At 45.9% G+C, this 22,976-nt stretch overlaps 2 protein-coding genes across 2 annotated transcripts in view; one reads left to right on the forward strand and one right to left on the reverse strand.

Moving 5' to 3' along the window:
* The window catches only part of RAB11A (RAB11A, member RAS oncogene family), a 37,186-nt gene extending 30,904 nt beyond the window's left edge, over positions 1–6,282 (forward strand). Inside the window, exon 5 of the mRNA XM_032232764.1 lies at positions 4,158–6,282. Within this exon, the coding sequence (XP_032088655.1) occupies positions 4,158–4,297 (140 nt within the window). The 3' untranslated portion in view covers positions 4,298–6,282. The remainder of the gene's footprint in view (positions 1–4,157) is intronic.
* Positions 6,283–9,486: 3,204 nt separating this feature from the next.
* The window catches only part of MEGF11 (multiple EGF like domains 11), a 471,865-nt gene continuing 458,375 nt past the window's right edge, over positions 9,487–22,976 (reverse strand). The window contains 2 exon segments of the mRNA XM_032233167.1: positions 9,487–12,019; positions 14,509–14,715. Coding sequence (XP_032089058.1) covers positions 11,859–12,019; positions 14,509–14,715 — 368 coding nt within the window. The 3' untranslated portion in view covers positions 9,487–11,858.

Raw genomic sequence — 22,976 nt, forward strand, 5'->3', positions numbered from 1 at the left:
ACTACCACTGGCTTGGACATTTAAACACAGATCTTTTTAACATTTATGTTTTCATGTGTTTTACTAATTTAGGTAAGAAATGTTAATATGTTGCCCAGTCCATGTGTGAAATGCCATACGCTAAATAATACATAAATTTCTGGCCTGGCTGCATTCTGCCGCTTTTTCTGCCAATCCTCCCCACATTTCACAGAGAAACTTCTAGAATACTTTCCACGCCCTTGATTGGAGCATAATGTCCGGCTCTTGATTCAGCTCCCATTCCAACTGCTGCCCACCAGATTTTCTGGGGCCAGTAAATCACCAAATTCTGACAGTTACAATTCCAAAAGGCCTAGGAAGACCAAGTGCCCGAAGCTCTTAGACTGTGATGGCATGTGGAAATGACCTTGGGAGACAGAAGGAAGAGCCACGCTTCAAGAACCGGTTACGGGTGGATAAGGGAAGCCCTGGCGATAGCATAGCATAGCATAGCATAGAGAATAGAATAGAGAACAGAGAATAGAATAGAAATAGAATATAATTAACAAAGGAGAATAGCATAGCATAGAGAATAGAATAGAGAATAGAATAGAGAACAGAAAATAGAATAGAAATAGAATAGAATATAATTAAAGAGAATAACAGCATAGAGAATAGAGTAGAGAATAGAATAGAATGGAGAACAGAGAACAGAATAGAAATAGAAATAGAATATAATTAAAAAGGAGAATAGCATAGCATAGAGAATACTGTAGAAAAGCATAGAATTAGAAATAGAAAGAAAAATTGTAAAGAAAAAAAATAAAACTAGAACTAGAATAGTTCTAATAACCAATTTCGTTGTATTTAAGTACAATGACAAAGATTATTCTTACTTATACTTAATAGAATTCTTAACTGGCCAAATGTGATTGGACACACAAAGGAATTTATCTTGGTGCAGATGCTTTTAGTGGACTTAAAAGAAAAGATACTGCAGAGAATAATAAAAAATAAGCAAACCGTCAGGGAGCATTTCACCTAGGCGGCCTTCAGTGGGGCCATCTTGGGTTGGAGGAGATGGCGCATGCCAAACTCCCTCCCTAGTTTGTTCGATTGTAGAGGCCAGGTAGGAGAAATGTACTTTCAAACTTGTGAACTAATTCTGTGAAGGCAAAGAATAAAATAGAATTAGGGGCCCCGGGTGCTCTCTGAGCTTGATTATTTTTGCGCAGGCATTTCATTACCCAACTAGGTAACATCATTAGCGCTCGTGCTTGTTCATGGGAGTGGTCTTGTTCTTGGGTCTACTGCTTCAATGGCAGTTGGTGGGACCGTTTATTCTCATCTTCTTTGGAAACTTCTTGACTGGGGTATTGTTTGCTTCTTGATCGATGGTCTGGACTTAATCTTGGACTTAAAGCAGAAGGAGTCCCTCTGGTTGTATTTTTGTCTGGAGCATCTCGCTAGGTTGACCTAGAACAGGGGTCGGCAATCTTATACATTCAGAGAGCCACAAAGGTTCAAACCAGAAGCCCATTCAATTCTGAAGCCGACCAGAAGTCCAGCTCACCCACCATAGAGTCTCCTCCTAGTGTGGCGTCCTTTTCCTCTACCTGTCCTAACCGAAAGCCCTATTAATTGTGGAGCCAACTGGCAACAAGCCGCAGCAGAGGGATGAAAGAGCCACATGCGGCTCCAGAGCCACAGATTGCTGACCCTAGAACTAGGACAGTGTTGGCTAACCTTTTCTGCACTGAGTGCTGAAACGGGAGCACGTGCGTGCATGCTGGAAGCCAAAAGAGCAGCCACCCCTGTGCACATGTGCATGCTGGGAAGATGATCTTCCGGTTTCCTGCATGCGCATATGCACCAGCCACCTGGTCTTCCGCTTTCTGACACGCACTCGCCCCAAAGCCTAGCTGGCCAGTGCGCATGCACATGCTGGAAACCATAAGATCCTCTTCCCGGCATGCACATGCGCACCAGGGGGCTGCTCTTCCAGTTTCTGGCACTCCCACACATGTGGATACCAGCTGGCCGGTGCACCGGAACCCGGAGGAGCAATGGGCGACGGCTTGCGTGCCCAGAGAGATGGCTCTGTGTGCCACTTCCGGCATGCCTGCCATAGGTTCGCCATCACAGGCCTAGGAGGTGGCGCTGCTAAGACCTCCACGCTGGGAAGAATCATTTCATGTTGGGTTGGAAGTCGGAACCTTGAGGAGCAAAGCTGTAAGTGTGTCCACCTTGAATGTCGGTAACATCCAAAGCTTTGGCAACTTTTTAATGGTGTATTTCTGATTCCAGCTGGCACAACACATTATTCTTAACAATTGATTTAATTGTCTGTTCGAATAGATCCCCGGGCTCGATATTGTTAACTATCCAAATGATAAACTTAATGGACCTATCCTTAAAACCCAAACGACGGATTGTTCAACTCAGTCCAGCGACTCAAGGGTTGGTGTTGAACTTGAGAGACCGCCTACTGCCAATTACCTCCACTAGACCGATTCGATCGCATCGATTAGGCCTCCTCTGAATTCCATCTTCTAGCCAGTGCAAACTGGCAACTACCCGGAGGAGAGCCTTCTCGGTGGCTGCTCCGTCCCTTTGGAACGAACTCCCCGTAGAAATTCGGACCCTCACCACCCTCCAGTCCTTCCGGGCCGCTGTAAAGACCTGGCTGTCCCAGCTGGCCTGGGGTTGAGATTCTAGCCCCACTCGAATTGTGCGATTGTTGTGTTTTCTGTTTTTTTTAACATGCTGTATTGTCTATTGTTTGTCTTTCCCCCTCCCTTTTTGAATTGTGAGCCGCCCTGAGTCCCCTCAGGGAAAAGAGCGGCATACAAATAAAGGCAAAACAAAACAAAAACAAACCCATCTAAGAGGGGCCACCAGGTTGGGGAAAGCAGACTTAAACTAACAACCAGGGGGGGGGGGGAGATGGATTTGATGCTCTATTGATTGGCTGATTTTTCTATGTGCCTCACAAAAATCTGCTCCCAAACTAGCCTAGCTGGAGGAAATAAGATTTGCAAGAGGGATAACGACCCAACATTCTCATTTTTTTTAAAAAAAACTATCAGACACTCCTGATGACCTCAAATTCTCCAGACGAGGACACGTATATAGATAGTCCTTAACTTATGACTACAATTGTGAGCAGTCAATTTCCATCGCAAAGCAGAGTGGTTGTTAAGGGACTTGTGCCCAATTTGTTAAACAAATCACTGCAGTGAATTGTGTGGTGGTTAAGCGAGTCATGAGGTCATTGAGCAGACTCAGGTTCTGCCATTGGCTTTGCTTGCCAGAAGCTAGCTTGAAAAGTGGAAGAGAGTGATTATGGGAAGGTTGCAACTGCCATAAATGCAGGTCAGTTGCAAGCACCCCAATTTTAATGAGGGGATGATTTAATGCTGCAACGATTATAAGTCAGTTATTTTTAGTGCCATTGTAACTTTCAACAGTCACTAAACAAGCCGTGGTGGTTAGAGTGCAGTACTGCAGGCTACTTCTGCTGACTGCTTGTTGCCTGCGATTTGGCAGTTCGAATCTCACCAGGCTCCAAGTTGACTGAGTCTCCCATCCTTCCGAGGTGGGTAAAATGAGGACCCAGATTGTTGGAGGCAAGAGGCTGACTCTGCAAACCGCTTAGGGAGGGCTGTAAAGCACTGTGAAGTGGTATATAAGCCTAAGTGCTACTGTAAGTGCTATTTACCTAGCAAGAGAGGCTGGGGAGCTTAGGAGGTTCTTGAGGGGTCTAGGACAGGGCTTTCCAACCTTAGCAACTTTAAAACTTGTGGACTTCAACTTCCAGAGTTCCTCAGCCAGCTTTGCTCTGGGAGTTGAAGTCCACAAGTCTTAAAGTTGCCAAGATTGGAGACCCCTGGTCTAGGACAACTCGATACCTACAACTCACCTTAGCCAATTTGCCATGGCCAACTCACTGCAGGACAAGAGTTAAAATAATATCAAGTAAATAGTCATTAAAGAAAGGATGCCAAAGGAGGGGCAAAATAAAATACGAATGACAAAAATTATTTTAGATGATTAACTTGACTTGTTGGATTGTCCCGTGGAGTGAGTTGTCCCATTTCACCTGTAAGTGGGGCTTTATTGCTGCTGCAAGAAAGGAGGAGGGTGAAGAAGCTCCAGATCTTCCTCCCTGGTCACCAACCACTTCTCTCTTTCAGAGATTTATCGCATTGTGTCGCAGAAACAGATGTCAGACAGACGCGAGAACGACATGTCTCCCAGCAACAACGTGGTCCCCATCCACGTCCCTCCAACCACGGAAAACAAACCAAAGATGCAGTGTTGTCAGAATATATAACACGCTCAACACCTGGAAAGCCGCGTCTTTTCCCCCAGATCTGAATGGAAGTAGAGCCGGAGCTGACATTCCTTTTTCTCCTTCTTTGGTTCTCCACTCTCTCCCCCTTTTTCTTTCCATTACATTTTGCCTTTATTTCCATCCTCCTCTCTCCGTTTCCTCATTTCGTCACCGTTCCTCCTTGTCCTCAACCTCAGTTCTGTGACTCATTTCTTTTTCCACACTAGGCTGCAGCATCATCAGAATGCTAGTGTCCTGCAAGGCAAACGGGGTTAACGGTCACAGTGGGTCTCCTGCCGGGCTCACCTCGGGAAGGAGCGGAGATGGGCTCTGTCCAGCCTTCCCCATTCGGACACTCCTGTCAACACCACGGCATGATTTGATAACTCCCTTGTCCACTCTGGCCTCTGTGCCAGGTGCCGTCTCTCGGCCTTTCGCATCCCAGTGCCCTGCAGACTACAGCTCCCATCATCTCTTTCAGCCCCACCGTTGGTCCGAGATAATGGGAGGTGTAGCAAAATGGTCTGGAGAAAGCCAGGTTGAATGGGCAGTTTCCCCTCTGGGTCAAATGCAAACTCTTTGTTGGCTTGTTGACTTTCTTTCTAACCAGAGCTGTGAACCTGTTTGGAAGACTCAAGTCGGGGATAACCTCTGAGAACATCTGGGCCTAATAGATTAGCATCATGAGCGTGGCCTCTGGTCCCTCCCTGGGCAGCTTGGCCTGTGGTCTCACCTTTGGAATTGGCTTTGTTGAGGCCACACGCACATATAGCCTTTTGACGGGTTTTTAATTCAGCCTGAGCAGACGGATGAGGCCTCCCCTTGCAAGCAAGGAGAGGATGAACCAGCTGGGTGACAGCGCCACTGTGCGAATTAAATTATTGCAGTTTACCTGGCTCAGCCCCAATGTCTGTGGCCGGATGTTGGATGCCATGTAAGTTACTCAACGAGGCAAACGCCAACTTGTTCTTGCTAGTCCCTGCGGCTCGGTCTTGCGGCATTTAGTGTGTCGCATGCTCTGGTATGGGCCTGGGGGGAGGGGGGATCATTTTGCACGTTGCACATGTACAGGTGATTGGGAAGGCTTGGAGATGGGTGTTGCAACTCCTAAGAAACCCAGACTTTTTAATGAGAATTGTCAGCAAAATTGGCACTGGTGCATCCCCCACCTCCAACCCCTCCACTGCCCACCCAAGACTTGATTTGAGCTGGTTTAGTTTCTTTGGGGCTCCCAGTTCCTGGCCTGGAAGCCCTCAGACCTCTCCAGTTGCACACTAAAAAGCCCCAGAGGCCTTCCTCAAGTGGTTGAGCCCTTCTGGGTTTCTAGAGGACATTCCTTCATCTCATTCCCCTCGGCACTGTTTCGGTTTGCAGCCCACACCGCCTGCTCGTCTGCAGCACTGTTCACAAGAGGGGTGGGGTGGGCACACCAGCACATACAGAATTGTGCAGTCTTTGGGAAGCCCAGCTGAAGAGGAAGAGTCCCTGGTTTATAGGGGGAAGGAAGGAAAGGAAGGAAGGAAGGAAGGATGGATGTTTCTCGCAGATATGTTCTTCCTGCTGCGTTGAAAGCTACTCCGCTCAGCTTGTCTGCCAGTCTTGCAGTGCTCATGACGTGTAAGGGGCACCGAGGGCATTGCTGTAGTCCGATCATCCTTTGTTTTTTCCCTCCTCGAGGGTGTTATTTCTCTGCACTTTTTTTTTGTCCTTTCCCTTCCATTCCCCACTTTTTTTTTTGTAAATTGCTTTGTACTGTTATGCACATTCTGTACCTTGAGTATTTTTTAAGATTGATTTAAAATTATTCATTTTTGGAATTCTAATAAAGAATCACAGGGGATTGTTCAGAGGTGGTGGAGTGAACTTCTTTGGAATGTAGGCTCTGGTGGGCCTTTGATACTTTTTTTTAAAAAGGGGAGAGTGTCCTTGAGCTGCGGGAAGGTGATTGGAATTAACGTGTGAATAAATTACGCGGGTTGACCTGACATGCAAATCTGACTCATTTGCGGTTCCACTTTGCAGAGTTTATTGCTTTTTCTTTGCAGAGCTTTAAACTTTGGGTGTTTCGCCATTGTGGGAAAAGAAAGTGTAAGAATTGTAACCCTGAGCTATTCTCCCCGGTCTCCAAATAAACTTTTTTCCCTTTTTTACTGGATGCTTCTGATGGACGAAGCATTCTGGATGAGCAGGAAAACACCATCAGCCACTTTCTTTATCTTATAGCATGCCCAGAGGATTAAAAGCAGATTGGGGGGGGGGGGTTTGGAGGCCCAAAAATAACATGGTCACAAACTCCTTTTTTTGGCCTTCCGATTTTTCCAGAAGCAAGACCTGGCAACCACTATCAGTGCTACAGAATAAAGTTAGACAAAACACTGGTTGTGTCCATTCGGGAATAAGTCATTCTGGACTACAGAACACTTGGTATTGAGATCCCAACCGATGGAATTTAGTGTAGAGAAAAATAAGGTAAGAAAAACTAAATGAGCAAGTACTGACTCGACAGCAGTCACTGCGAGAGGAATCTTGGTGTTCTAGTACAGTGGTCTCCAACCTTAGCAACTTTAAGACCTGTGGACTTCAACTCCCAGAGTTCCTCAGCCAGCAAAGCTTAAAGTTGCTAAGGTTGGAGACCACTGTTCTAGTAGACAATCAAATATGAGCCAGCAGGGTGCAGTGGCAGCCAAAAAAGCCAATGCAATCCTAGGTTGCATTAACAGAGGGACAGACCCAAGATCATATGAAGTGCTAGTACCGCTTTTTAAGGCCTTGGTAAGACCACACTTTGAATACTGTGTTGAGTTTTGGTCACCATATTATAAAAAAGATGTAGAGACGCTGGAAGGAGTGCAGAGAAGAGCAACTTAAACCATTAGGGGGCTCGAGGGTTGTAGGAATTGGGCATGTCTAGTTTAAAGAAAAGGGCTAGAGGTGATGTGATAGCAATCTTCCAATATTTGAGGGGCTGTCACAAGAGGGGAAGAAACTTCCAAAGCACCAGAAGACAAGACGAGAAGGAATGGATGGAAACTAATCAAGGAGAGAAGCAACCTAGAACTAAGGAGGAATTTCCTAACAGAAGAATTATGGCTTGCCTCCAAGTTGTGGCTACTCCGTCATTGGAGGTTTTTAAGGAATCGGACAGCCACCTGTCTGGTTTGGGGTATGCTGCTTGAACAGGGAGTTGGACTAGAAGTTCTCCAATGTCCCTTCCAACTCTTGTTATTCTGACTGTTGCCACATTTTTTTATTTTAAAACAATTGGCACTTTACACTGATAAGTGTACCCAAGGCTCAGAAATAACCATAGGGGGGAAAAATGCAACAGAGAGAAATTCAGTTTATTTTTTAATAAGGTGTATTTACCTTTTGTTTGGTCAACAAATATTACAAATACGTCTTGCTTTAAAAAAAGTATTGCCATTACAACGTTTGTATTCTCCTTTAAAGGGACGGGTCTGCTTTTCAGTGCCTCCTGCTGGATGTAATGTGCCTTTTTCCCCCCTCTATGTCTTTTCTACCCCTTTATTTTGGCCATAGGACACTCCGTTACATAGTACAGCAGTCTCGAATGCAGCATTAATACATTCCCTGGATCTGCAGCCGTCATTTCTCCTGCTGGAGAAAACGTTCACCTGAAAACTTTGCATACATTTACGAACCGGATAAGCTTATAGAGATTACCCATATTTTGCATCCATACCTCCGTCAGGACCAGGTTGGTCCTGGGCATTCTTGTATCTTAGCAGGTATGTCTTCTTTGAAAAGTGCAGCAGTCCATATTCCTGACTTTAGGTCGGTATGTTAATTTCCAAGTCAACTTAATTGTGAATTTGCCCAATTGAAATAAAAAAAGCCTTTGTGGAGGATTGCTAATTACTGAGGTAAGACTTTTATTCCCCCTCCCCTATACATGTATTTAAAATATATATCCCTACAGGTCCTACAAAATAAAGTTCTACTTTTTAGATATATTTTTGGATAAGGCTCTCTTGGAAAGTAAAACAGCTATTGCCAGTAGGTCATATTTTTCCCCATGCACACATGCAGCATTCGTGTAAATAATTACATTTCCCCCCCTCTGCTGTGGAAAAAAAAAGTCATTCTAAAATCCCACCGGGGTGCATTTTCGCTCCATCCGCTGACCAGTGCAGAAACCCACCCTCTGTTTTTGCTTTGGAATTAGATTTTCCTTTCCCACCAATCCCCCCCTCCCCCAAAAGTCCTTCCCTTGGCTTTCATCCAGGGACTAAACTACTCCGTTTCCCATCCTGCCTTCTGCCACGGTAGACGGAAAGAGCTTGATAGACACACTCAGGAATTGTTGCATAGGCCAAAAGGGGATGAATCGCTTTTTAAAAGTCCAGAACAAGATAATGTTTGGAAACAGCTTAAGAAGACACCTCCCTAATTCACTGCATTTGTAAGGAGGAGAAGGCGCCGCACAGTCAGACTTGCGAATTTCTGTTCTTAAAGCCAACCTCAATAAAAATTATTTTTAGCCTTCCCGCAGAGTGGGTTTCCTGGTCTGGTCTACCTAGTGGAGATAACACGCATGTTCTGAAGATGCTTTGGATTAAAACTCTTCTACTATCAGTCCAAAGCGAGTCATCTGTGGAAAGTGTTTTCTGCTCTTAGCTACTCAATTCCCTACCTGTCCTATCAATACAGTTACCCTAACATGACTAGCAAGCCTAATTTGGCTGAAACTCAAAGCTTATGCTTTGGAATAAAATTGGCGAGCCGGATTCCTCTTGATTGTTTTGCTACCATCAACTTAACCTGGCTCTCCTACAATATTCTAATATCTGTTCCTAACCACAGCAGAACTCCAATGCTCTGAGGAGATGACTCTTGGTTCTCCAGATGGAGTGGGGGAAGGTGAGTCCTTCGTCTCTGCATCTGTTGGATGAGAAATGTTACCCTATTCTTCCCCTCAAAAGCCTTACAGCCTCCCCAGCTCTTCCAGCTACTGTGAGAGCATCTCTTGTCGGCAAACGGGGCCCTCTTAAATCCCCCACAAGTGGATACTGTTGACAACTGGCATCTGTGCCTCGTTGAATGAACTGGCTTAGCAGTGTGTTCACAGCAGCTGTTTCCATAAAAATAGGGAACAAGGTTGGCCTACACGTTCCTTGTGGTCTCTTCCTACTCCACAATTCTGACCCCTAACTTTTTCAGGAGCTGCAGAAGCCACTTTCAAATGGACCAGAGATCTCTGGGTCATCAAGGCAAGAATGTTCAATGCTCAGCCAACCCAGGGGTATACCCAAATCTAAGGGGTTGTTAATCCCACATCTGGAGATAACAGCCTAGTCTATGCTGTCGGCAGCAAATCTGGCTGACAAATACTCAGTTTGTGGCCATTCCCAACTGTTACCTTGCCACTAGTGTATATATACACAATGGATTATCCATCTGGGGTCTGCAACAGATCCACTGACCCCTTGAACTCTTGTCTTCTATATTTTATACAGTCACCAAATCTAGCAAGATCCCTATACCCTACATGAGATTTCAGACAAGAATGGAGAAGATCCAGTAAGCGATATTTTGTTTCCCAGCGCATATTATTAGGTACCTCCCACCCGAAAAGGTTCATTGAGTCCTCCTTTGCGATCCTGATAATACGTTCAGTAGCTGCGCTCTGTTATCCAATTTATCTCTGCTTAAATAACATTTCCAACCTATCCACCTGAATGAATCCTGATCAGATGCTAAGGCTTCTGAACAGCGGGGCTGCTACCTTTTATCATTTTTGAGTAAGCCATTCTTTTTCATTTCCCTTTCTCTTACAAATTCCACTCAATTGTGCCTGAACGGTATGTGGACATTTCTTGGTGAAATGCATCCTTTTCACTACATTAACATTTGTTGGATGAAAAGATTATACAATATCAACATTAGATCATATCCAAGATCATCTACATGAGCGTATACCCGATTACAGAGAGAAGGTACCTATGATACAGAAACAATCTTCTTGAAATGGTGTGCAGTTGATCTTGTTCTAAAGGAATGATTTGAGGGAAAGGCTTAGCTCCATGGCTGAAATCTGCTTGGCATGCACAGGTTCTCAAGTTCTACACTTGGTGTCTCCAGGAGAGGTTAGGAAGGATCTCTGCTTGAAGCCCTGAACTGGTCGATCTGTAAACATTCCTCGTCTGGGTTTTCCAGGTGTGTAAAATTTCAGGTTCCATCACTTCCACTTAGCACGGACATTAGTCATCCTGACTGCGAAAGGATGATGAAATACTGCTTTCTCTTGGTAGCTTTTCTTATGTAGGGATTGACTCTCTGTAATTCTTTGGCCAATGACTATTGCTGAGAGTTCTGGGAACGGAAGTCTACACATCTGGAGGACACCAAGATCCAGGAAAGTTCTTGTAGTCCACCTCTACAGAAGTAAACCATGTTGACGAAGGATACAACTAGCACCCAGTTCAGGTTTAGACAACTGTCATGTTTGTTTGGATAAGGCCGTTGATGAGTATCCTTTATGTACTTAATCCTTGGTGCATCACAAGCATGCCATCTTTGTCAGCAGAAGGACCCAATAGTGTAAGTAGGAGTGCCTGGCTGCACTCTGACTCCTGTGCTTTAGCTTTGTCCAGCCCATCTCATATTCATTCCACTGCCAGAGAGAAGAAGCATCTCGAGATTGTCCCCATCTTCAGTGCCAGTGCCACCAGAGAAGAGACGAGCATGGATTCGGTTGCAGATTAAGCGTCGTTCAATTCCATCTCGTGAAGATGGATGGAGACCAGCTCCTAAAAATGGAATGATGGATGCATGGGGTGGGCAAAGGAGCAGAAGAAGTCACACTCAGTAGAGTAAGTGCTCATGAATGTAACCTTCCATAAACTCTGCAGAACAAGAAGAATTTCTGAAGTTCTGCAGACATTAAAAAAACCTGGATTCTTCATGTAGAATGAAAGACTATCAAGTTATGGCAGCAGTGATTTTTCTAAAGCATCTTACTGTATCTCTGAGTTCCTTGAAGAAGTACTTTCTGGACTACACAGGAGGCTTCATAACGTATCCCAAAATCTATCTGAAGGTCATGTTTCATTCTCTCTTATTTTTTTTTTTTTAGAAAAGAATTCTTGAAGCAGATGATAATATAGTACAGATACAGCTATAAGAACTTGCAGCAAGGGATATTTCCTCCCCTCCCTCCCCCTCCATTTTTTTAAAGCAAAAACAAAACAAAACCAAAAAAACAACAACACCAAATCCCACATGGTCCAGGGTTGACCTTGGAAATCGATGGCTTTCCAATGTCTTCATTCTGCTGTTGAACACAAAAGGAGCTTTCTTGGTTGTTGTTTTTTTCCTGCAACGTGTATAAAATTATTTTTGTCAAATAATAAAGAGTTTTCATGCAGAAGCAAGTGGGCCCCAACAATTGTCTTTGGGTGGTCTTCCTTCCCTCCCATATACAGCAGGATAAACGGGGAAAAAAAAGATTGTCATCTTTGTTGTGTCCGAGAACAATGCTCCCATGGCACATGGTTGTGGTGTGTGTGTGTGTGTTGGGATGTCCGGGTGGGCTGGCCCTTTAAGATGGCTTGTCCCAGAGTGTCCCATGAGTTGGGCTGTGTCTTAGCGGGACAATGTCGTAATGGCTGGGGATGTGGCTGTTTCTGGGAAGATCATATGGATTTTGGATGTAACCAGCATTGCGGAGACGGATCTCGTGAACCACGCTGACCGTGGGCTCTGTGGAAAGAAGGACAAAGAGACATGGTTTTCGGGGGCCATCAAAAGCATCTTTGGAAAGAGCATCCACACGACTCAGAGCAGGGGGGGGGTCAAACTCAATTTCATTGAGTGCCGCATCAGGGTTGTGTTTGACCTCAGGTGGGTGTGGCCAGCTCAATGTCACTTGTGTTGGGGCTCCTGTGGGGACCTGAGTGCTCTGCCAGCGAAAACGAGCTCTCAAGCTCTGTTTTTGGCTGCCACGACCTCCTGCAATCCCCAGCCAGTAAAAAAGGAGCTCAGGAGCGCCGCATGTGGGTTGGGTGGGGGGACGGGGCCAGGATGGGCATGGCCAGCTCAATTTCACTGTCAGGGTGCCTGTAGTGGCCCAAGTGCTCTGCCAGTGAAAATGGGTTCCCGAGCCCCGTTTTCACTGGCTGAGGGTTGCAGGAGGCCGTGTCAGTCAAAAATGGAACTTGGGACCCCGTTTTCACTGGCAGAAGCACTGTGGACCGGTTCTTTGCTGTTTCCAGGGTGGCCCCATGGGCCAGATCTAAGGACCCCAGGGGCTGGATCCAGGTCTTGAGTTTGACACCCCCTGACTCAGACTCCCTCCTCAGATGACCTAGCACACAATCCAGAAACATTTCAAGAATCCCCATCCTTTTGGTCCTTCTATACAGGTAGTCCTCAACTTACGGCCACAATTTCTGTTGCTAAGCGAGAGTTGTTAAGTGACTTTTGCCCCATGTTATGATCTTTCTTGCCACTGTTAAGTGAATCCCTGCGGTTGTTTACTTTGTAACATGGTTGTTGAGTTTGCTTGTCAGGAGGTCACAAAAGGGGATCACATGATCCTGGGACACTGCAACCATCATAAGTACATGCCAGTTGCCAAGTGTCTGAATTTTCATACCGGAACCGTGGGAATGCTGCCATGGTTGGAGTGTGAAAAATGGTCGTAAGTCGCTTTCTCCAGTGCTCTTGTGACTTCGAACGGTTACTAAACACACTGTTGTAAGTTGAGGACTGCCAGTATCAATAACCATGATGAACAAATTGAAGGAGGAAGCAGAAGTTCAAGAATGGTTTGACTTCCAAAGAGATGAGGGACCACTTCAGATCTTGACACAGACTGAGGGGAGGGAGGAAACAGGAGCAAAGTTCAGCCGTAACTTACATGAAGTCAGATCTGACTCTCTGTCTGGTTTCCGAAAGATGCCCTAATTAATTCATGAGCCTTGAGCCAAGTTCCAAAAGAAATCCAGACATTTATTAGGAACAACATTTCGGCAATACCTGAGCGGAGTCAGATTTGACCTTCTCTCTGGAAATAAATACTGTGGGGCTAAGACACCCCTAACATCCCTCGGGGGGAGGTGCATTCTGTTAAGATACAACCGGTTGGGGGCAGAGTTAGCCTGCAATATTGCATTATAACCATAGGCTGGGAGGGAAGGAAGGAAGGGTAGAAGGAAGGAGAAAAGGGCAATACCACTTTCCAGCCCTCTCTAAGCGGTTTGCAGAGTCAGCCTTTTGCCCCACAATCTGGGTCCTCATTTTATCAACCTCAGAAGGACAGAAGGCTCGAGCCGGTGAAAATCAAACTGCTGGCTGTGGGCAGAGTTAGCCTACAATACTGCATTCTAACCATTGGGAGGGAGGGAGGGAGGGAGGGAGGGAGGGAGGGAGGGAGGAAGGAAGGAAGGAAGGAAGGAAGGAAGAACAGCAATAGCATATAGACTTACATACCGCTTCCCTGCTGACATGAAGGAGCGAAGGCTGAGTCAACCTCCTATTCTCTTTCTAAATTTGAGAAATGCCTCCAATCCAAGATACGGCTCTCTTTGCTGAAGAGTTTACTGCCACACCAGCAGCAGGTGGAAGCACAACTCCCCCATTTGCAGAAAATGCCAGGGTGAAGCTAACTCAACAGCCGGGACGCCTTTTGCCTCTCTGCAGAGGTGGGCAGTTCCTGGCCCAGGGCCACATTGGGCCCTTGGGGGGGGCCCTCCTGGTTGGGCTCCAGGGTCCCAATCTGCTGGGGCAAGAGCTACGTAATCCCTGGCTTGTCCACCCTGTAATAAACTAAATATAGATAGTCTTTGACTTACAACAGTTCATTTAATGACCGAAGTTACTAAACTTTTGGCCACTGTGCACGTGCGTGGAGCAAACTTGCGCACCCACCGAAACTTAGTTGAGTAAAATATGTTATTTTTCACACTTACGACCGTTGCAGCATCCCACGGCCACGTGATTTGCATTTGGAGCTTCACAACCCGTTCAGATTTACGACGGTCACAGGGTCACGTGATCACCTTTTGTGGTATTTTTTTTAGCCAGTCAATGGGGAAGCCAGATTCACTTAACGACTGTGTTACTAATTGAACAACTGACTAATTCAACAGGGATTGGCTTAGTCAACGAGGCAAGAAAAGTCATAAAATGTGGGCTCCATTGTGGTCGTAAGTCAAGGACTACCTGCCATCACTTCTCCGGGGACTTACCGACGTCGTAGATGTTTTTGTGAGCTGGCGAAGAGGTTGGCATGTCCAAATACGACGCGTCCCGGTGGGCAGGAGACTTCATTTCCACATAGCTGTTCTCGGGCGGTTTGCGGGTCAGGATGGGGGGGTCTCGGATGGTGGCGTAGGGGTTTTCGCTGCTGTTGAGGGAAGCGGAGCTGGAGCTGTGGGCAGATTCCTTCACGTAGTCTGTAAGACAAGAGCCCGGTTCGGTCTCTTAGCGGGCGGGAGCCACCGAGCCTCAAGGGAGGGGGGGTGAGGGGTGGGTGGGAGAGGTTGGAGACCTAGCCCTCAACGCACACAGCATGGGAACCCACCAGTTACGCCTCGGGAATGTCCGAACCACCAATGTCTCGCCAAACCATCTGCTCATCCAAACTCATGTGCAAGTCATGTCCTGAACATTTGGTGGGAAGAAAAACAACCCTTCAGTTCCACAGCGCTCACGGTTACAAGGGACTCGTCTTTGACGGTTTACGGTACGTTTGTGCGCCCACCGTGCAACCAGCCCGAACCCTCCCCCCGTCACCCGTGGAGGAGGAAGCCGTCGAGGAGCATGCACGGCCCTCTCCCTTGGATCTCCTTGGAGATCACGGCCAGGTAGCGGAACCCCTGGTTGAGGTGCGTCAGCCAAGGAGCTCCCCCCCCCTCCAGGGAGCTCAACCGCGACTTCAGATTCAGCCCTTTTGGGAACTGATTGATCTCTCGTGGGGCTGTCAGAATCCGCGTTGCCCCTAAAGCAGCTGTTCTCCTGATAGGAAACGGTTCCTTGCTTCGGTTCCTTTATTGCATGAAAACATGTGCAATTCCTTGCTAGGGATCTCGGCAGGAGGATAAAATCCTACTTTTTTACTTTATTTATCCTTTATTTTCCCCAACATGGAGACCCCCATCCTCCCCGTATTTTCCTCTCTGCGCCCCATAATATCCGACCAACACAGGATGCTTCCATGGTGAGGCTGGGATGCATGTATCTTCAGAAGCCGGCTCTATTTTGACAAGCAACCTTATTGTTAGTTGGTCCTCGACTTAAGACAGTTCCTTTAGTGACCATTCAAAGTTACGATGGCATTGAAAAAAAAGGGGCTTTGGGCTGTTTTTCACATTTACGACCATTGCCCTGTGGCCAGAGGCTTGGCCACTTTCTCATATTTATGACGGTTGCAATGTCCCGGGGTCTCCCTTTTCTGACCTTCTAACAAGCAAAGTCGATGTAACCATGTTACCAACGTAACAACTGCAGTGATTTGCTTAACAACGGAGGCAAAAAAAGGTAGTAAAATGGGGCCAAATTCACTTAACACCTGTCTCGCTTAGCAACAGGAATGTTGGGCTCCATTGTGGTCGTATGTCGAGGACTGCTGCTATTAGATGGAGACACCATAGAGCAATTTAGCATCCGCTGACAGCTTCATCACGTAAAAATTACACTTGTTTGCAGAATTTCGTAGGAGGACCTGCGAGAAATCAGTCATCACAGAGCTTTCAAGATGCTGCAATGTCTTACTTGCAACATTCAGAGCCTTGCTTGGCACATGTGCCTGATTTTTTGGGGGGGGGGCATCCAAGAGACAGGCCACCCTATCTGATCCTGAAAGCCCACCAGAATTAACCCGCTGCCTCCATGACCCACACCCTGGGCTTTTCTCCCCAACTCATGCCAGAATGCAGGAGCCGTTGTAAATCTATATTGGCTTGAGAAGCAAGTGTTTTGGTGATGGGTTGTAAATGCATTTTTACACCATCAGGGTCTGGTGGGTATATACGAAAAATGGTTGCAGGAATTGGGTATGGCCAGTCTGGAGGTGACCTGACAACAGTATTCCAGCATTTGAGGGGCTGCCACAAAGAGGTGGGGGCAACTTATTTTCCAAAGCACCAGACGATAGGACAAGAAACGAAGGATGGAAACTAATCCAGGAGAGAAGCAACTTGGAACTAAGGAGAAACTTCCTAACAGGGAGGACAATTAACCAGGGCAACCACTTGCCTTCAGAGATTGTAGGTGCTCCATCACTGGAGGGAGTTAAGAAGAGGCTGGACAGTCACTTGTCTGAAATGGTGGAGGGCTGGGATGGCGAAACTATGGCACGTGTGCCCCAGGTGGCATGCAGAGCCATTTAAGGCACACAAGGCCTTGCCCTGTCAGCTCCAGCACACATGCACATGATGGCCAGCAGACTTTGGCCTTTTTTCACCCTCCGGAGGTTTCAGGGAAGCTCTTGAAGCCTGCGGAGGGCCTCTGGGGTGGGTGGGGGAGGCTGTTTTCACACTCTCCAGGCTTCTAGAAAGCCTCTGGAGCCTGGGGGGGGGGCAGAAAAAGTGAGCCAAAAGCAGGGGGGGAGCGCTGGTTGCACACATATGCACGGGGGGCGGGGCTCATGCACACTGGGCTTGCATGCATAGCATTATGGGTGTGGGCATGCCCATGTATGACCTCCCCCTGTGCACGCGATCCAAAAAAGGTGAGCCATCACTGGTCTCCTGCTTGAGTTGTTGGTTGGACTAGAAGACCTCCAAGGTCCCTCCCGGCTCTATTCTGATTCTGGTTTCAGTTCCTTCCTCCACACCTTCCCCTCCCTTCCCTTCTTCCTCTCGTTGAAATCCAACACGGACTGAGATACGGCTCCATTTTTCACGGGCTGTAAGAGAAGTTTCCCTTCCCTCTGAAAGGGCTTTCCTCTCTTCCCTCTCCTGCTCCCTTTGGAAACAGGTTGCAAGGACTTTCTCTCCTCCATGCCTCGTGTAGGGAGAGTGGAAACCAATGCGATCGATGAAGAACACGGACAGGTGTGGGTGGGAAAAAGTCAACATGGCAGCCCAATTGCACTGCCCTTTTTTCACAGGTTTAATCTTGACATTTTTGACACCCCCCCTCTCTACAAAAACCTTGGCTTCTGGTGTCTCTAATGAAATACTGGCTGTTTGAGACCCTCCGTTTCAGTTTAAATCAAATTTCTATAGCAGTGATGGGGAACCTTTTCGGCACCGAGTGCCCGAACTGGAACACGCATACACACCTACACGGCAGAGCCCCGGAAACCTGAAGACAAGCTGGCTGGTTGCGCATGCACACACCACAAACCAGAAGAGCCGCTGACGATGGTGCGCATGGCAACAGAGAGGGCCCTGAGTGCCACCTCATAGGTTCACCATCACGGGTTTATAGAGACCCTCCAACATCCAGGTCCTGGTTGTCCCAAAGGTGGTTTTTTTTTTCAAAAGGCAACTGGACCTTTCCTGGTTTTTTTCCCTTGAAGATGTTTCGCTTCTCATCCAAGAAGCTTCTTCAGTTCATCTTGAAGCAGATGATAAGCCCGCATAATTTGCCGTCTGAGAATTTGCAGCCAAAACACAACTTGATTCAGGAAGATTATATTTGACATTTCTGGATATTGATATATTTTTTCTATTTATGACATTCAAGGCAATGAATGAATGACCCTCCGGAGCAAGGAGGCTGTGCAGGGGGAGCGGTCAATAGATTGGGCCCTTGAGGGCCTCCTGATTGGGCTCCAGGGTCCCTGTCTGCACCTGGCAACTCAATACAGGTAGTCCTCTACTTACAACAGCTCATTTAGTGACCGTTCGGAGTTACAATGGCACTGGAAAAAGTGACTTGTGACCATTTTTCACACTTACGACCATTGTAGAATCCTCATAGTCACGTGATCAATATTCAGACGCTTGGCAACTGGCTCGTACTTACAACGGTCGCAGTGTCCCGGGGTCATATGATCCCTTTTAACAACCTTCTGACCAGCAAAATCAATTTGGAAGACGGTTTCACTTAACAACCATGTTACTAAGTGAACAATTGCAGGGTTTACCTTAACCACCGTGGCAAGAGAAATGTCTTAAAACGGGGCAAAACCCGTTTAACAAATGTCTTGCTTAGCAACAGAAATGTTGGGCTCAATTGTGGTCATAAGTCAAGGACCACCAGTATGCGGCTTGCTTAGAGCCCGAGTTGTTTGCATAAGGACAATCCAGGGATACAAGTTTGATTTGAGATTGACTCTTCAGCCCATGAAGTGGAGAGATTCTGGGAGAACATGCAGGGTGTCAGGCCAGCAGCCATCATTTCTTTGGGGTCTTTGGCCTGCCACACTTTCTATTGTTCCACTATGCATTTTCTATAGTGGGAAAATGGGAGGGAGGATTGTACGGAGTTAGATGCCATGTAGCCATAACAAAATTCTTTCTAGAAAGCCAAGGTCATCCTTTGTCCTCTGCACCTGACCGGAACTGGATGGGTGGAGCTGCCAGCACGGCAGTAGGAGATTGGGCCATGTAATGGACTGATGGGTGTGGGGGCAAGATCTGGAACTTTCAACTGGGTGGGGAAACCCAGGAAGCTTTCAGATTTGGGTTTTCCCAGATGTGCCAACATGGCTCTCTTAATAAATTGGAACTTTGAGCAATACTTTGCCTTGGACTCTGATTTAATTTTGGATTCTGTTTGGAACATAGAGTTTGGGAGGGTCCTTCAAAGGAGCAGGACAGCTGTTTGGTGACAAGCTGCCCTTCTTTTGAAGTCTACATTTACAAGGACCACGAGATATTTCCTTCCTCCAATTGTATCTACAGCTGTGTGGTTTGAAGACCTGGCCTGGGGAGACTGATTGAAGGCCGATCTGTGATCTTCATCACTGTGGAATTGGCTCTTTCCAAGGCCTGGCTTAACATGCTGAAGCCCTGTGTCAACCCTGAAGTGAACCTGGCTGAGCCCATCTTGGAAGCTTCAGGGTTGTCACAGAATGGAGGAAAGGGGGAAATAGTTGTTGAGACTCTGGAAAGAGTGTAGAAAAGAATAACCAGGACAATTAGGGGACTGGAGGCTAAAACAATTGCAGGAACTGGGCATGGCTAGTCTAGAGAAGAGAAGGACCAGGGGAGACAGGATAGCAGTCTTCCAATATTTGAGGGGCTGCCACAGAGCGGAGCGGTCAAGCTATTTTCCAAAGCACCCAAAGGCCAAAGAAGGAATAATGGATGGAAACTGATCAAGGAGAGACTCAACCTAAAAATAAGAAGGAACTTTCTGACAGCGAGAACAATCAACCAATGGAATAGAAGTTGCCTTCAGAAGTTGTGTGAGCTTCATCACTGATGAAGAGATGAAGAGACTGGACTGCCATCTGTCAGAAATGGTGTAGAGTCTCCTGCTTGAGTGTGGGGTTGGACTAGATAACCTCCAAGTCCCTTCTAATTCTGTTAATCTAATCTAACCTAACCTGACCTAATCTAATCTAATCAAATCAAGGTGGGGTTTTGTAGCCAAAGCAATAACGTTTTCCTGTGGGAACCAAGGACATTCTTACAGGTGGCTGGCCAGAGGAGGAGCAAAGTAACCCAGCAACCGGCCAGCAACTGGATTGGACAGCGTGACCAGTGACTTGGGGGAAAGGGGAAACTTTCATTTTTGAATTAGGTGAACTTTCAGAGTCGGCTTTCACCAGTTGTGCCAATACGAAGCATCCAATAAAATTGTTCTTTGAGGGATTTGCCTGCTTCGGAGTTCTGCTTCCTGTGGGTACATTACTTGGAACTCTGACATGAAGCCGACTCTCACACCCTGCTTAAGACAGGGACGGACGTTCCGCCTCTTCCCTAAAGTGCGGAAGTTGAACATGAGCATAATCTCTTCTCATCTCCCCCCTTTGGTATCAGATCTAAAGAGTGAGAGTTCCAAAAATTGGACCAGAGACCCCCAGAAGTTGTAACCAAACTGCAGTGTCCTTGACTAAAAACAGTTCATTTAGTGACTATTTGAATTTAGAAGAGCCCTGGGAAAAGGGACTTAAGACTTAAGACACATTTACAACAGTTGCAGCCTCCCCGTAATGTGATATGAATTCAGACCTTTGGCAACTGGCATGTACTTGTGACAGTTGCAGTGCCCCGGGGTCATGTGATCATCTTTGGCAACAAGCAAAGTCAATGGGGAAGCGAAAGATTCACTTAACAACCATATCACTCACTTAACAACTGCAGTGATTTACTGGACCGCTTTGAAAAGAAAGGCTGTAAAATGGGACCAAATTCACTTAACAACTGTCTTGCTTAGCAAAAGAAATTTTGGGGTCATTTGTGGTCGTAAGGGCACAAGGGGGAAATTGTTAAATTTGCGGCTGGATCGAAATTGTGTCAACGCTATTCAAGTTCATTCACTGTAGATGGAGATGAAATGAATTCACGTTCTTTGAGCTTTGATTCACCTGGACACACGAATCCCAGGGTTGCCAAAGGAAGAGAAAGCTAAATACCTGCATCTCCTAATCGTCCTCAAAGAGAAGAGAGGGTAGAAAAGAATTGGCACTCTCTGGCATGTTACTTGGAAGTTTTAATTTTCTTTCAGAATATTTTTCCCCCCGCACGAAAATTTGAACCATGAAGGGAAAGCTGTACAAACAGGTCCATATCATCCTTCCAAAGCATTTCAGATTCATCGTTTGGGTAAAGGGGAAAATGGAGGGGAGGGGAGTTGAGCATTTTCTAATTTCCCTGCCCCTCCAACCTTTTTCAAATTGAAGGCCTGTCCTGGAGATTTGCAGAAATGAACCTTTTTTATTCTCCATGATTGTATAAATATATTTATGATATAATATAATTATACATATATAGTTAACTACCTCTCTATTTCTGTCTGTCTGTCTGTCTACCTATCTATCAATCATATCTTTATCTCTCTATTTCTATCTATCATCTCTATCTATCTATCTATCTATCTATCTATCTATCTATCATCTACCTACCTACCACCTACCTACCTATCATCTATTTATATCTTCCTATCTATATCTATTTATCTTCTCCCCCACCCTCTATCTATCTATCTATCTATCTATCTATCTATCTATCTATCTATCTATCTATCTTTATCTCTATATCTATCTATCTATCTATCTATCTATCTATCTATCTATCTATCTATCTATCATCTACCTACCTACCTTTATTCCTATCTATCTATCTATCTATCTATCTATCTATCTATCTATCTATCTATCTATCATCTATCTATCTATCTATCTATCTATCTATCTATCTATCTATCTAGCATCTACCTACCTATCATCTATTTATATCTTCCTATCTATATCTATTTATCTTCTCCCCCACCCTCTATCTATCTATCTATCTATCTATCTATCTATCTATCTATCTATCTATCTATCTATCTATCTATCTTTATCTCTATATCTATCTATCTATCTATCTATCTATCTATCTATCTATCTATCTATCTATCTATCTATCTATCTATCTACAGTTACATGCCCGCACGCAGACGCACACACACAGACAGAGAGCCACACACACACACACAAATCAAGGAGAGAATCAACCTGGAGCTAAGGAGGAATTTCCTGACAGAACAATTAGCCAGTGGAAAAAGCTGCCTTCAGAAGTTGTGGGTGCTCCACCATGTCTGGAGTGGTAGGGTCTCCTGCTCGAGCAGAGGGTTGGACTAGAAGACCTCCAAGACCCCATCCAACTCTGTTATTCTATGTTCTATATTTTATGATCGATACCTACCCAGGTTTGACCAGATGAAAACCAAAATGGAGGATCGGTGCACGTTCTTTTGGACAAAACAGGAAATCAACTATTACATATTTCTTCCCCCGTAAATGCTAGATACAATCCGAAATCTAGTATTTACATGAAACTTCATCTGAATATCCAAACTCCTTCTATGCCTTGATTTAAGCAGATCCTCAAGGCTCTCCATCTTGTACATTCATATTTCCATCCATTAGTTTCTCCACAACTAGAAGATTTCTAAAAGAACCTATGACGATCCAGATAATCTGTTTTAAGGAACATCCCTCCCTTGGCCTCTTCAGTCAGTTTGGGGTAGCAGTTAAATCTGCTACACGAGGAGGCTCACGTCCCGGTCCTCTCTTAGGGCTGGAAGCCAGCTGGGTGACTTCGAAGCAGCCCTTCTCAGTCCTTTGCCCTGGCTGAGAAGTTGAAAAACTTCTAAAACTGAGAAGAAGAAAAACATCAAGGGTTGCCACAAAGAAGCGGGAGTCAACCTATTCTCCAAATTCCAAAATAGAACAAGAAGCCATGGGTGGAAATTAATCAAGGAGAGAAGCAACCTAGAACTAAGGAGAAATTTCCTGACAGTGAGAACAATTAATCAGTGGAACTACTTGCCTCCAGAAATTGTGGGTGTTCCAATACTGGAAGTCTTTAAGAAGATGTTGGATAGCCATTTCTCTGAAATGGTATAGGGCAGGGGTGTCCAAACTTGGGAACTTTAAGAGTTGTGGACTTCAACCCCCAGAATTCCCCAGCCTGGTATAGGGTTTCCTGCCTAGGCAGAGGGTTGGACTAGAAGCCTTATAAGATCCCTTCCAACTCTTGTTATTCTATTCTATCCCAGTGGACAAATTTCTTTTGCCTAGATTGAGAAGTTGAAGACCATCCTGGAAAGG

The sequence above is a fragment of the Thamnophis elegans genome, chromosome 16 (assembly GCF_009769535.1).
Source record: "Thamnophis elegans isolate rThaEle1 chromosome 16, rThaEle1.pri, whole genome shotgun sequence".
NCBI classification, from domain to species: domain Eukaryota; kingdom Metazoa; phylum Chordata; class Lepidosauria; order Squamata; family Colubridae; genus Thamnophis; species Thamnophis elegans.